The sequence below is a fragment of the Oncorhynchus clarkii genome, chromosome 23 (assembly GCF_045791955.1).
Source record: "Oncorhynchus clarkii lewisi isolate Uvic-CL-2024 chromosome 23, UVic_Ocla_1.0, whole genome shotgun sequence".
In the NCBI taxonomy this organism is placed as follows: Eukaryota; Metazoa; Chordata; class Actinopteri; order Salmoniformes; family Salmonidae; genus Oncorhynchus; species Oncorhynchus clarkii.
Genome location: NC_092169.1, coordinates 9,852,433 through 9,865,220, shown reverse-complemented (window position 1 = coordinate 9,865,220; position 12,788 = coordinate 9,852,433). Strand labels below are relative to the sequence as shown.

At 48.9% G+C, this 12,788-nt stretch overlaps 1 protein-coding gene across 18 annotated transcripts in view; it reads right to left on the bottom strand.

Annotated features, from left to right (window-relative positions):
- LOC139381137 (dual E2 ubiquitin-conjugating enzyme/E3 ubiquitin-protein ligase BIRC6-like) overlaps positions 1 to 12,788 on the bottom strand; it is a 141,314-nt gene that overhangs the window by 75,853 nt on the left and 52,673 nt on the right. For 14 of the 18 annotated variants that reach the window (XM_071124458.1, XM_071124463.1, XM_071124468.1 and 11 more), the window contains 17 exons: positions 12,622 to 12,738; positions 12,339 to 12,496; positions 11,997 to 12,123; positions 11,729 to 11,839; positions 11,280 to 11,538; positions 10,488 to 11,059; positions 10,194 to 10,369; positions 9,902 to 10,016; positions 9,594 to 9,788; positions 9,276 to 9,476; positions 8,544 to 8,823; positions 8,163 to 8,419; positions 7,873 to 7,981; positions 7,518 to 7,742; positions 4,721 to 5,648; positions 4,477 to 4,620; positions 1,348 to 1,477 (listed from right to left, as the gene is read on the bottom strand). In XM_071124458.1, coding sequence (XP_070980559.1) covers positions 1,348 to 1,477; positions 4,477 to 4,620; positions 4,721 to 5,648; positions 7,518 to 7,742; positions 7,873 to 7,981; positions 8,163 to 8,419; positions 8,544 to 8,823; positions 9,276 to 9,476; positions 9,594 to 9,788; positions 9,902 to 10,016; positions 10,194 to 10,369; positions 10,488 to 11,059; positions 11,280 to 11,538; positions 11,729 to 11,839; positions 11,997 to 12,123; positions 12,339 to 12,496; positions 12,622 to 12,738 — 4,104 coding nt within the window. The remainder of the gene's footprint in view (positions 1 to 1,347; positions 1,478 to 4,476; positions 4,621 to 4,720; positions 5,649 to 7,517; positions 7,743 to 7,872; positions 7,982 to 8,162; positions 8,420 to 8,543; positions 8,824 to 9,275; positions 9,477 to 9,593; positions 9,789 to 9,901; positions 10,017 to 10,193; positions 10,370 to 10,487; positions 11,060 to 11,279; positions 11,539 to 11,728; positions 11,840 to 11,996; positions 12,124 to 12,338; positions 12,497 to 12,621; positions 12,739 to 12,788) is intronic. The other 4 variants (XM_071124462.1, XM_071124469.1, XM_071124471.1 and 1 more) reach the window with 1 other exon arrangement.

The window sequence follows — 12,788 nt, the reverse complement described above, 5'->3', positions numbered from 1 at the left end:
TCAGTCCTCCATTCCCTGGGATTTCAGATAAGATGGGCTAGATAGCAAATAATCTGCTATTAGCAATTCCAAGGGCCACTACCGCAGGCTCCTTTAAAAAGACCCCTGGCTAGCGCTAGCTGTATGTAGCGGTCTGGGCTGTATTATTAACTGAGCCTGCCCCTCCCTCACTGGGTAGAGCCTCATAACGCCCTGTTGTATCAGGCCTCCATCTGGTGTTCTCAAGGTCCCGGGAAGAGAGCCACTTATCATAGCCACACAGCTAACCGGGCCATGCCGCCACAAAGCTGGAGCCCACCACCACACGCGCGACATTGACAACCAGATAATGCCTTAAATTTAACACCTCTCCCATCTGGGTTTATATTACTGTTTGATCATGTTTTGAGGGGGGGGGTGCATGTTTTTAAGAGGGCTTTTCTAATCTAGAATGGACATAGGCTATTTGCTCCCTGAGATTATAGGTGCGAACATCGTCCCCCTTAAGGAGAAGGGGACAGGCCGGGTTAGTTTAGAGAGAGAGACTGGGCCTCAACGACAATTTTAGGAAATGTATGAGTTATTTAATAGAGCACAAGGAAACATTGGATTCAGTGCTTCTTACGTAACTCTGGGACTTCTGAAAAAGGCCAACAAAATAATACAAATAAATCAGTGCGTCAGCTCACGCAGGGCTATTTCAATCACAGAGTGGACCAGCCGGGTTAAAGACCGGAATGAGGGTGTGTGATTTAAGTGCCACTATGCTAGGCATGTGTACGGGGGTTAAGCGTACGTTTCGACTGATGTTCTCTCTAAAATGCAGTTGCCACCAGCTGATCAACTCCGTAGCCATTAATCAGAACGCTCATCTCCACCTGCTGGGAAAATAATATGGCGAGACGCTCTTCCATACTCACACTAATGAGGAGATGTGAGTGGACCCAGCAGTTGCCTGAAAAGGTCAATGTTTATGCCCAGGGAGATGTGTGTGTGTGTGTGTGTGTGTGTGTGTGTGTGTGTGTGTGTGTGTCTGTGTGTCCGACAATGTGCGAGGTGCCGACATGGTGCATTAACTTCAAATATGGCTGCCTTTTAAATCATTTAAGGACCCAGTGAGAGGGGATAAAATGCTTGAATGACGAGCGGCGTACGGAGAGCGGGTTTCCCCCGCCATTCAAATCCCGTGTGTCTGTGGCTGTCGGAGGAGGGTTTGTCTGAGTGGCAAGGGACACTCTGCTCCACTTTATCTGAGGGCCACATAATATTGAGGAGGTTGATGAGGTTACGAGGAGAATATTTAAAGTAATTCCCCATCAATGTTGCGTAACACACTTAGTGACAGATGGGTAGGGGCAGCAGACGTACCAGACACCCGGTCCAGGACTTCAGCCAGGGTGGTGGAGATGGGGAGGTGGAGAGTGCGGTACTTGTGCCCTGCTCCGTACATGGGGTGCTGGATCACATGGCTGGTAGCGTTGATACGGCCCTTGTACAGCTGAAGACGGATGAGAAAGTATTAGGACAGACCAAGTACATAATACCACCAATGTTATGAATTATCATGACTACGAGAGTGAAAGAGAGACGCAAGTTATGAAAGATTCAGTAGCACTACGCAGGGCCACATTGAGATTGAATGAGGCCGGCCTTGGCTAAAGACCTCCCACTCCATCACTCCTGCCTCGACCTTTATTGGAGTTGACAAGGCTTCTCATTCAGCATGAATGTTACATGTTCACGACATCCCAGGCGACATCCATCGCCTTCTGCGACCTGCAGGCATGGTGGTGTCGCCAGAGCACGGCTCGGCTACGGAGGGTCCTTGGACAAGTCACTGCAGCTCCAAACACAACCTCACAACCGTCACTCAGGCCCCACAGTACACTTTCCTGACAACTCTACACTGCAGTGACTAGCCTGGCAGCAGAAGCCATCAAGATGATGTAATATAAAATGCTGTTTGAAACATGCACCTTGGCTTTTAGGCAAGTCTAATACACGTCTCATTGGAACAATAATGTTCAAGAACCCATATCTTGGTATGGTCGCGAGCATAATAAAAAGTCAACCGTTTTTTTTTTGATTGACAGCAAATCAAAATGTCAAAGTTCCCTCCAGTGAGATTCCGATTAGGGAGAAATGTAGTGATCCTTACTTAAATATCACAGATCAACTGACAATTACAACGCTGATGAAATGAAAATGTTGGGCAAGTCTACAGAACACATCATTCACTTTTTGCAGATCTGAAAAAGCCTGATGTACAATATCAGTCAAAAGTTGACCACTACTCATTCAAGGGATTCTTTATTTGTACCATTTTCTACATTGTAGAATAATAGTGGAGACATAAAAACCATGAAATAACACATAAGAAATCATGTAGTAACCAAAAGTGTTAAATCAAAATATATTTTATATTTATTTGTAGCCACCTTGACAGCTTTGCACACTCCTGTCATTCTCTCAACCACATTCTTGAGGTAGTCACCTGGAATGCATTTCAATTAACAGGTGTGCCTTGTTAATTTGTGGAATTTCTTTACTTCTTTATGCGTTTGAGCCAATCAGTTGTGTTGTAACACGGTAGGGGTGGTAATACAGAAGATATCATTTTACCAAATAGGGCTAAGTCCATATTATGGCAAGAACAGCTCAAATAAGCAAAGACAAACGACAGTCCATCATAACTTTAAGACATGAAGGTCAGTCCAGAACTTTGAAAGTTTCTCCAAATGCAGTCGCAAAAACCATCAAGTGCTATGATGAAACTGGCTCTCATGAGGACCGCCACAGGAAAGGAAGACCCAGAGTTACCTCTGCTGCAGAGAATAAGTTCATTAGAGTTACCAGCCTCAGAAATTGCAGCCCAAATAAATGCTTTACAGAGTTCAAGTAACACCTCAACATCAACTGTACAGAGGAGACTGTGTGAATCAGGCCTTCATGGTCAAATTGCTGCAAAGAAACCACTACTAAAAAGATACGAATAAGAAGAGACCAGTTCGGGCCAAGAAACACGAGCAATGGACATTAGACCGGTGGAAATCTGTCTTTCGGTCTGATGAGTTCAAATTTGAGATTTTTGGTTGCAAACATTGTGTCTTTGTGAGACCCAGAGTAGGTGAACGGATTATCTCTGCATGTGTGGTTCCCACCGTGAAGCATGGAGGAGGTGTGATGGTGCTTTGCTGGTGATACTGTGATTTATTTAGAATTCAAGGCACGCTTAACCAGCATAGCTACCACAGCATTCTGAAGCGATACGCCATCCCATCTGGTTTGCACTTAGCGGGACTATCATTTGTTTTTCAACAGGAAAATGATCCAACACACCTCCAGGCTGTGTAAGGGCTATTTGACCAAGACAGAGAGTGATGAATGTTGCATCAGATGACCTGGACTCCAGAATCACCTGACCTCAACCCAATTGAGATGGTTTGGTATGATTTGGACCGCAACTCATCTAAGACTCACTCAAGACTCATTCAAGACTGTTGGAAAATAATTCCAGGTGAAGCCAAGAGTGTGCAAAGCTGTCATCAAGGCAAAGGGTGGCTACTTTGAACAATCTCAAATATATTTTGATTTGTTTCACACTTTGTTGGTTACTACATTATTCCATATGTGTCATTTCATAGTTAGGATGTCTTCACTATTATTCTACAATGTAGAACATTTTTAAAATAAAGAAAAACCTTTCAATGAGTAGGTGTGTTCAAACTTTTGACTGGTACTGTAAGTAAAACCTTTTTTGGGGGGGGCACAAGAAGGTGGACTATGACATTACCTAAGGCGTAAACACATTAGCATGTAGACCCACCCTGCTATTAATCACATACTGATCATACATGATTAACCTTCACGGCTGTGATTCCCAGGACTCCTTGTGTAATTCAGCACACAAATTACCTCCTAAGTTAAAGTACATGTAGGCTTGTCTCTCTGTGCATAATCAGAAACCTCTCGGCATGCCATGCACAACAGTCATCCTTCACCTTGACCATGGAATGACCCTCACCCTTCCCTGACACCATGTATATCATCAAAAACGGGATGGGGCATAATAATGAGGACAGCGAGAGGTAGGAGGTTCAAATGAAATTATCTTTAGACAATTGAAACCCCCCCCACCACCACCACCGTGACTGCTCTCTAAACTCCACTCATGACAACTAATCAGTGAGGAGGGTGAAAGATGGAGCATTAATGTGACTGAAGTGCAGTGCCATTTCTCCGACAAGCATCAGTCTGGGGAAAGCCTCGAGTGAAGAGGGATTGTCTGTACTGCTGGGCTGGCCCCTTGTGGCCACCTGGGGATATCACATCACAGCATTATTTCTTTCCAATGCAAGTCCATAGGTAGGATAATTAAATTACTCCAAGATTATGATTTAAGGTCAGTTTGACATTTTCCCACGTTATGGTTAAGTTTAGGACTGAGGGTATGGAGAGCTGATCCGAGATCAGAGCCTACAAAAACTTGGTACCCACCGGACAGGGCGACTGCAGGAAGACTGTGACCTTCTCGTCCTCCAGCATGAGTTGTAGGAAGAGCCTGCGGATGAAGCCGGAGATGTTGCCAGAGACGGGCACGTTTCCACGCTGGGGGGCCGACTGGAAGAGCTCGCACAGCACCTACGGAGAGGGAGAAACCACCATAAACACACGTTAGTAAAACATCACAGTCACCTGTAGGTCAGGTGGAAATGTGTGTCGTCAAGGCATTCCACCAGACCTGTGCCATGAGCCGCTGGTTGTTGGGGTGGCAGGAGATGCACTGCAGGAAGAAGGCCACTGTGGCGTTCTCGATGGCTGTCCTCTGCTGGGTGGTGAGCCCGCTGCCCCGGGACGAGGAGGCTAGAGAGTAGCGCGACCCAGAGGGCAGGGGTGGAGGCGGAGGAGGGGGGCAGCACGCACCACCGGAGGCAGCAGAGTGGGCTCCCGTGTGCCCCTGGCCACCACTGGCTCCCCCTACGCTAGCACTGGAGTGGCACAGCAGGAACAGCAGAGCGGTCCACAGAGAGTTCACCTCAGGCCCACCAAGCCAGTCCTTCATGGCATGACTGTTCCCCACCTCTGTGAGGAAACGCAGCACTGGGGCTGCCAGCTCTGCAGACAGGGGCACCCTGCTCTGAGAGGAAGAGGAGGATGAAGAGGAGGAGCAGTGGGGGTGGTGGTTGTGATGGTGTTGCCGTCGTTCAGCCTGGGCGGTGGCGGGCAGGGGCAGGTCAGCGGCAGCCAGGAGGCCACAGCAGAGTCCGGCCAGGCTGCGGACTAGCAGAGAGGGCAGGCCCGAGTCCAGCAGCTGCTCTATTGCCCCGGGTGACTGGGAGGCTGAAGCCAGAGTGGCCAGTTCCGACTCGGACAGGGCAATGGGCGGCCGCGCGTGCTTGGAGTCGTCGGTGAGGCCGGTGGCAGCGGCACTGGTGGTGGCGTTAGCATTGGCGCTGCTGAGGTCGTGCTGCTTCTTTCCGTCGTCCGTCATGGAGAGGCGGTGCTGGGCCTGAGATTGGGCGGCGGTGGGCGGGGCCACGATGCCCATCCAAGACATGAGCAGAGAGAAGTAACTGGGATGGATGTGGCACATGGAGCAGAGCAGGCTGTCTACTGCCTTCTTCAGCACCATGTTACTCGGCAGGGACATGGACCAGTTGTACAGAAGTCTACAGGAGAGAAGGAGACAAAATGGTATAAACAAAGCAAGCGCCACTCGCTGGACAGACATCTTTCCCCCTAAAATAACAAGATAAGAAACCTTCATATGAATCCTTCTGAGCCTTTTCAATTCTGTCTGTATACAATTCTGTCTGTCGGTTGGAGATCAACGGAGCCAAAGGTTAGACGTCAGTATTTTTTTTTTTTACTTTGCATTCCCTGTTCGATGTAAAGTATTCATGTTTACAGAGTAGAAATGCAGTATTCATGTCTGCAGAGGATATGTATAAGACATACAGTATCAAGAGGGGGGGATGGGAGAAACTTAGAGGTTGAAAATCTATCAGGGAGCTGTTTTCTCCTCAGGCGACAAAGAATGAGATGTTCTACAAACATTTATGGCTCAAAGCATGAGAAAGCTCGGCTTAGCCTACGACGACGTAACAAAAAGAGCACACCAAGGATGAACCGGTGGGTTTCTTCCTGACAGGATAAGGGGTCATTCACACCAAGGATGATAACTAGAATGATATATATATTATACACAACCACAAAACGTTGGGGAGCATCCACACCAGCTGACCGTTGATCGTTCTGCAGTACACCCATCAGTCAACGGATCAACGAATCCTACTGCGCGCTGCCTATTAAGGTGGTAACAAGACCATTCTGTACTTCCGGGTGTTTCAATTGTCATAGTGACAAACTGCAAATAACACGTCAATGAACATGTAATGAAAAATATAGAAACTCATGTAAATGTGGCAATTCAAAAACGCATCTTTTACATAATGGCATTGCTTGCCTCGGTTGCTCAAGTGATTAGTTTGGCTCTTTTTCAGTGTGCTCATGTGTTTGTCCTGTGCAACAGTTCACTTGGCCCATTTTACATTTAGTACTTAGCAAGAGCACGAAAAAAGGCTATTTAGGACCAAGTATAAAAGATGCTAAAATAAATGCCCTATAGCTTTAGTAGCCTATAGCTTTTCCTGCGATTTCACACAGAGGAATTGCGGAGAAGCTTGCGTGGCCGACAGCCTATTGTGCACCAGAACAGCTGGAACAGAGAGGCTAGAGATGTGTAGCCGAAGTAAGAAACTAAATATAAAGCTTGATATTAGGCCATTCTTCAGCTAAATAGTAGGGCTATAAATATTTACCTGTCGGGAAGGCTGATGCACTCCCCGACACTGACCAGGCCTTCGATTTTATACAAGGAAATTATTACACCTAAGCCACAACACAGTGCAATGAGGAATGTATTTTTGTTGTCAAGTGAGTACACAACTATTGTCTATAGGGCTGTTAAGCTGCAGTGACGTAGACTCATTTGAATAACTGCTCAAAAGTCCTGTTCTGAATGCTTCATGCTGAAATAACTTTGTACAGCCTAGGCCTGACTATGTAACCATTCGGATCAGTTACGGGTCTATTCCGTTTACTAGGTCCAGAAAGAGAAGGCCTACCACCGGAAAATATGGCCTCCTCATGCGCGATTTGTCGTGGATCATCCTCCCAAGTCGTCCTATAATTAATGTTGCAACCAATACGCTCACATATGCCCAGTAAAATTCAGGCAAGCTTACCGTGAGCCTTCTCTCCGAGCAGCCACGTGCACCTAGAATCAACAACGCTTCAACAGAATGCGTTTTTGATTGGTTGTCAATGTTTTATCGTCGGAGGGACAAAAAAATACAAATGTAATCGCTCTTAATTAAAGTGATCCAAACTAAAGATCTCGTTATCCACTCTTTTTGTAGTTATGAATTTAGTGTGAATGCTCCTGGTCACTAGAATTATAAATATAAATATATATATATATATTTCCGTTAAAGTCATCGTTACAGTCCTTGGTGTGAACGGCCCTTAACACTTACTCAAAGAGCTCTCCATTGAGCAGCACTGGGAGGTCGTAGTCCACGGGGAGCTCGTAGCTGTGCCACAAGATGGCCGCCACACAGTGGAGGTGGGAGGGCGAGGGCATGACGAGGCCATACTCCCGTGACGAGGAGCTGCTCTGGCGCATGTAGCCCAAGGGGCCGCTCCTCTTGTGGGCCGCCACCAGCGATGAGTCATGGACCCACTGGAGAAGGGCCTGGATCCTGGAGGGAGAGACGGGGATAACGAGGTCAAAATTAACATATCGAGAGCCGCTTTCACAGACCCAAATTACATGGATCCAGCAGTACTAGGCTCAACACCTAGATCAGTAGATGTTAAGGGGGTCTTTACCTGTCCTTAGTCCCAGGATCTTGTATGGTTCCCAGCTGGTAGAGGATGTCAATGGTGGAGTCTGAAGAGAGACCGTTGAGCCTTCCAAAGAGCAGGGGACTGTTCAGGTCTAAAAATGAAAAACGACAAGAGAAATCACAAAATAGCCATTGATGTCCATATATAAACGATACTCAAACGATAGCGCCATGACACACAGAGCTGAAGGACAAGATCTTTTGATTTAAGTATAATTACACAAATTATAAAATGTGCTCAATGAGCGTTGTATTCATGCGGCGGCTAATTACTGGTAGGGTCGGTGCCGGAGGCTGCACAGTTCCTCAGCAGGATGTCGATGAGCTTGAGGCCGATGCGGGTGGACTGCAGGCCGATCTTGACCAGCACGGCTTCGATGTTCGGCGAGTGCATGCCGCAGTAGGGGGACATGAGCAGGGCGGCACAGGTCTGAAGCAGGTTGGCGGTGGGGGCAGCGGCGCTGGCCATCGTGGCCTCCAGGTCACTGACGTGGGTAAGACAGTGGTGGAGCAGACGTAGCCAGCCAATACTAGGAGAGAAAGAGAGGGCAAGGAAGAGAGATTTGCTGTGACACTGCTGGTGTTTCATTTATTATTTTTTATCTCTCAAGTAACATTTAACAGAAGTTCCTGTAAGGGAAAGTATGTCTGCACCTGGTTTTAGAGACCTGGTCCTCAGAGGGCAGGAAGGGGTTGTTGACGGTGGCTGAGGAGGTGTTGCCGAAGGCGGTTAGGCCAAGCAGTTTGATCTGGGACAGGCCCAGGGTGCTGGCGTCGCGGGGCCTGTGGAGCCTCAGACACACGGCGGACGCCACCTCAGCCTTCACCAGCTGGATCTTGATGTAGGTGAGGCCGCTGGTGATGATGGGCGTGGACAGAGGCAGCATGTTGACCCCGTCCGCGCTGATCTCAACCGAGACCGAGGAAGGGCAGGCTGGCGAGAGGACAAAAGGGACATCGTCGGGGTTTAGCAATAATAGATGGTGGAATATGTTCCAACTTTATTTTCTCCAACTGGTACTGCCTGGCACAATGGTGTGTTGTGTTGGATAGAAGCATGGAAAAGGTTTTGCATATTTAAAATGGCACTATAGTCGACAGCGGTAGGTTAATATTTGAGTGGATGAAATAAGTTAGTCATGAGGAAAACTATGCTTAAGAGGTAAGTAGACAATGTGCCCTTTAGACTCTAAAGCAGAGTGGCACACCTCTCTTGCTGGTACCTGAGCTGCAGTCCTGCTGGTTTTCACTTAAATGATCAATTAGACAACTAAGGTCATTTCTTTGCAAGAGATTTCGCTGAACTGTTTATATTTAATTCAGTCTCCTATGTTAACAACTCGTCTGCACTAGTGTCCCCCAGCGGGGCCGTGGTGCAGTACTCACTGGCGAGAGAAGCCAGGTGTGGCTGGATGTGCAGCTCTTTGAGCAGAACGGCGGCAGGAAGGTGGATGGTGAGGTCACACCACGCCTCCTCCGGCAGGAAGATGTAAGACCAGGCAGCCGAGCGTGCCCGTCTGTGAGGGGGCGTGGCCTGAAGGAGGACCTCAGCCGGCTGGGCCGTGGGGCTGCTGGAAGTGATGGTGCCTGCAGAGGGACAAACAGCACTCAATAGGACACAATTCCCATTTTACAACACATAGAGGTCAAAGGGGAAAAAACACAAGAGAACCTATTCAACATGAGAGGAGACGCTTCACTTACCAAGCGGAGCAAAGTTGTGGAGTCCCTCTGCGTTGTCGGGCTCGGCAGCTAGGACCCGGGCTTTAAGGCTGCCATCTGCAGCCTTCCCTGGACCAGTGTCCAGAAACTTCATGATGGTGGACACCATGCTGCGTGCTGTGTTCACTATGGCCCGTGTGCTGGTCACCATGTTGTTACAGATCAACTGGACCCCACCTGCACACAGGTCAAATACAAACACAACCTGTTAAGTCTAATTGACAGTACAGTATACCTGAACAAGGATATTTCCCTATTGTGTATGTATGTAGGTGTGTGTGTGTGTATACCCATGTCGTGGAATGCCTTAAGTGCCTCGCTGGTGTCCAACACTCGGAGGATGAACCAGAGCAGAGGCTCAGACAGCTGGCATGTCGACAGGGAACCCTGGGAGAAATACAAAGACTGCTTGTGATTTAAAAACTTTCAGAATCCACGGGTCAAACAATTATAAATCTAATAAATTGAAGTACTATTAAAGCAAATATATTTTTCCTCAATCCTTTTAATCTTGACAAGTAAATCTCTAAAAACAGACAAAATCAATGATGCCCGTTCAGTCATGGCTGAGCTCAGTCTTACCTGTCTGCCCATGTACCCACAGGCCATGTAGGTGAGGATGGGCTGCAGCATAACCTGCACCGAGGTGGCCCTCTTGCTCAGGGTGGTGAGGATGGTGAAAAGGCCATCTCCTACAGAGATGGCATCTAGTCCTCCATGGAAATTCTCATGCTTGGTCAGGTGGAGACCACTAGCACCTAAAGACAGGAAGGTAAAGCGTTATCAATAAGAAGCACTTGAATATCTTAGCCACTAATCCGGGATCCCTCTAAATAAACGTTGTCTAAAAAAGGGAAGTGTGAGTATAAGGCCTACCTATGATCATAGCCATGGCGCTGCTGTTGCACTGGCCCAGAGCCGAGAGGATCTGGCTCATGATCTGCTGGTTGGCCAGCACCAGATCAGCCACTCCGGCCGCAGGGCCCTGGTTAGGGGTGGACCCCCCCGCTGCCCCCTCCTTGCTGCCGCACACCTTCTCCTCGTCCGACACGCTGCTGTCCGACGCCCCGCTGCCCGCCGGCGGCAGACGCCCGCTGAACTCGCGATCACCCGACAGGGGCAGCTGGACCAGGGCGTTGACCAGCTTGAGCAGGTCGAACATGAGTTGGTCGCGTGTGGTCTCGCCGCACACCGCCTTGGCGTCGCCGGGCCGGATGATGTTGGCGAACAGGCCTCCGAAGCAGGCGCGGGCACCCACAGCGCTATCGGAACCGCTGCGGGACACCACCTTGTCAGAACAGGTGATGTAGTGGTGCACCAGGAAGGTGATGGACTCGATGACAGAGGAGATGGTGCTCACCGACACCACCTCAAAGTTCTGCTCCAGGGTGAACTCTAACAGCTTGACCTGGGCGTCCAGAGGACCCTGGCCTGACTGGAACGGACCCCTGAAGGACGGGTGCAGGGGAAAAGACGGGATCATTGACGAAGGTGCTTCCTAACAAATCATTTTGTTTTGTGATGGAATCAAAAGGATGGCTTTTGTTCCAGCCCAGCACGACCACAGATTAAATTGAAGAAGATGATTAGTTATCATTTGAATTACGTGTCTTAAGTGCTGGGGTGAAACAAAAGCTGCTTTTGATGTGTCTAGAGTAAACAACCTACCTCTCAGTGGACAGGATGTGCATTAGTTTGAGCAGGAACTCACTGAACATCTGTGGGCAGGTGGAAGAGAGGTGCACCTGGAGTCTGGTGAGGAACTCCTGCATAGCTTGGGTGGCGGTTGGGCCGACCTGGGAGCTGTGCTGGCTGGTGCCGTGGGGGTTGCTCCCAGACAGGAAACGCACGAGCACGTGCACCAGCGTAGGGTCCGACACCATCTGCTGGGCCGTGCTCTCATGAGCTCCCATCCCACTGCTGGAGGCTGCGGACAGAGACGCACAGGACCAAAAACACTTGATTTAAAAGAAGAACTATTGAAAGTCCTTTGGCCTCATTTATTTATTTGGTTACACTGCATCGTCAATTATGGATTTACTATTTCTCAACCCTCAAATGGGAAACGTCAGTCAGAGTTGTCAGACACTGTCTTGAGAGTGGAACGGTGGACTTACCACTGGAGGGCATGTTGGTCATGAGGGTAAGGGAGTGCAGCACCAGGCACCAGGTCCTCAGGGAGGTGTTGGGGTACCAGGCTAGCACCGACAGGAAACTGTTGATAGAGGCTGCAGGGAAACACAGGAGACGGCAGTTTAACTAACACGTACACTTCCCCATGTGAAATGGGAAAACAGTGAATGATTCACACAAGAGAAATCCAGCGGTTTGAGAGTTAAGCGGCGAAAGAGAGTGAATGGGGACACACACTGGGTGACCTCTGACCTTGGTTGAGTGGGATGGTGGGCACTCTGCTGGCGTTGAACAGGAAAATATCCGATCCACTCTCCTCAGTGCCCCCAGAGCAGGAGTTGAGACTGAGGGTCAGCCACAGTTGCAGCAGAGACTCCATCTAAGGCAGAAACACATGTGAACACTTCATCGACAAATCCACTTATCCAGGGTAACCAACGTATTCTTGAGAATGGTACAGTAAGTTACCCCTACTGCCACATCATTCCAAAACGGTGTAGAGGAATGTAAAAAAAACAGAGTGAAGTGCAACAAGTCATTCAAGTCTTCTGGAGTAGCAGAGACCCTGGACTATACCGTCTGTCTGTGACTGACCTGTACGTGGTGAACCTGGAGCATGGAGAAGAGCTTGTTGAAGCAGGCACTCAGCATGGGGATGGAGGAGGCCTGTACCATTAGGCTGCTTCCTGGTGGGGAGCCCCCACGGAGCCCCCTCAGCAGAGAATCATCCGTCCCATTGGATGCCTGGGACACTGGAGGGAGAGAAGGGACCAGGGTCAGCCATCTTTGATGCTTAGCAAAGTCTTTACATTTTTTTCCCCAAGACTCAAGTGTACATGACCAAACATCGATAAATACTTTTTCGGTAGGTTTATACCTGTGGGGGACGTTGAGGTGAGCGCCTGTAAGATGGAGTCGGCCTCCAGAGTGGCCATCATCTTGAGCATAAGCTCAGCCTGCTGCTCCAGCCCCACCTCCAGGCGGGCGTCCAGAGCTGAGGGAGAGGACAAAAAGGCCAGGGTTAAAAGGTGGAAGGTATTCCTT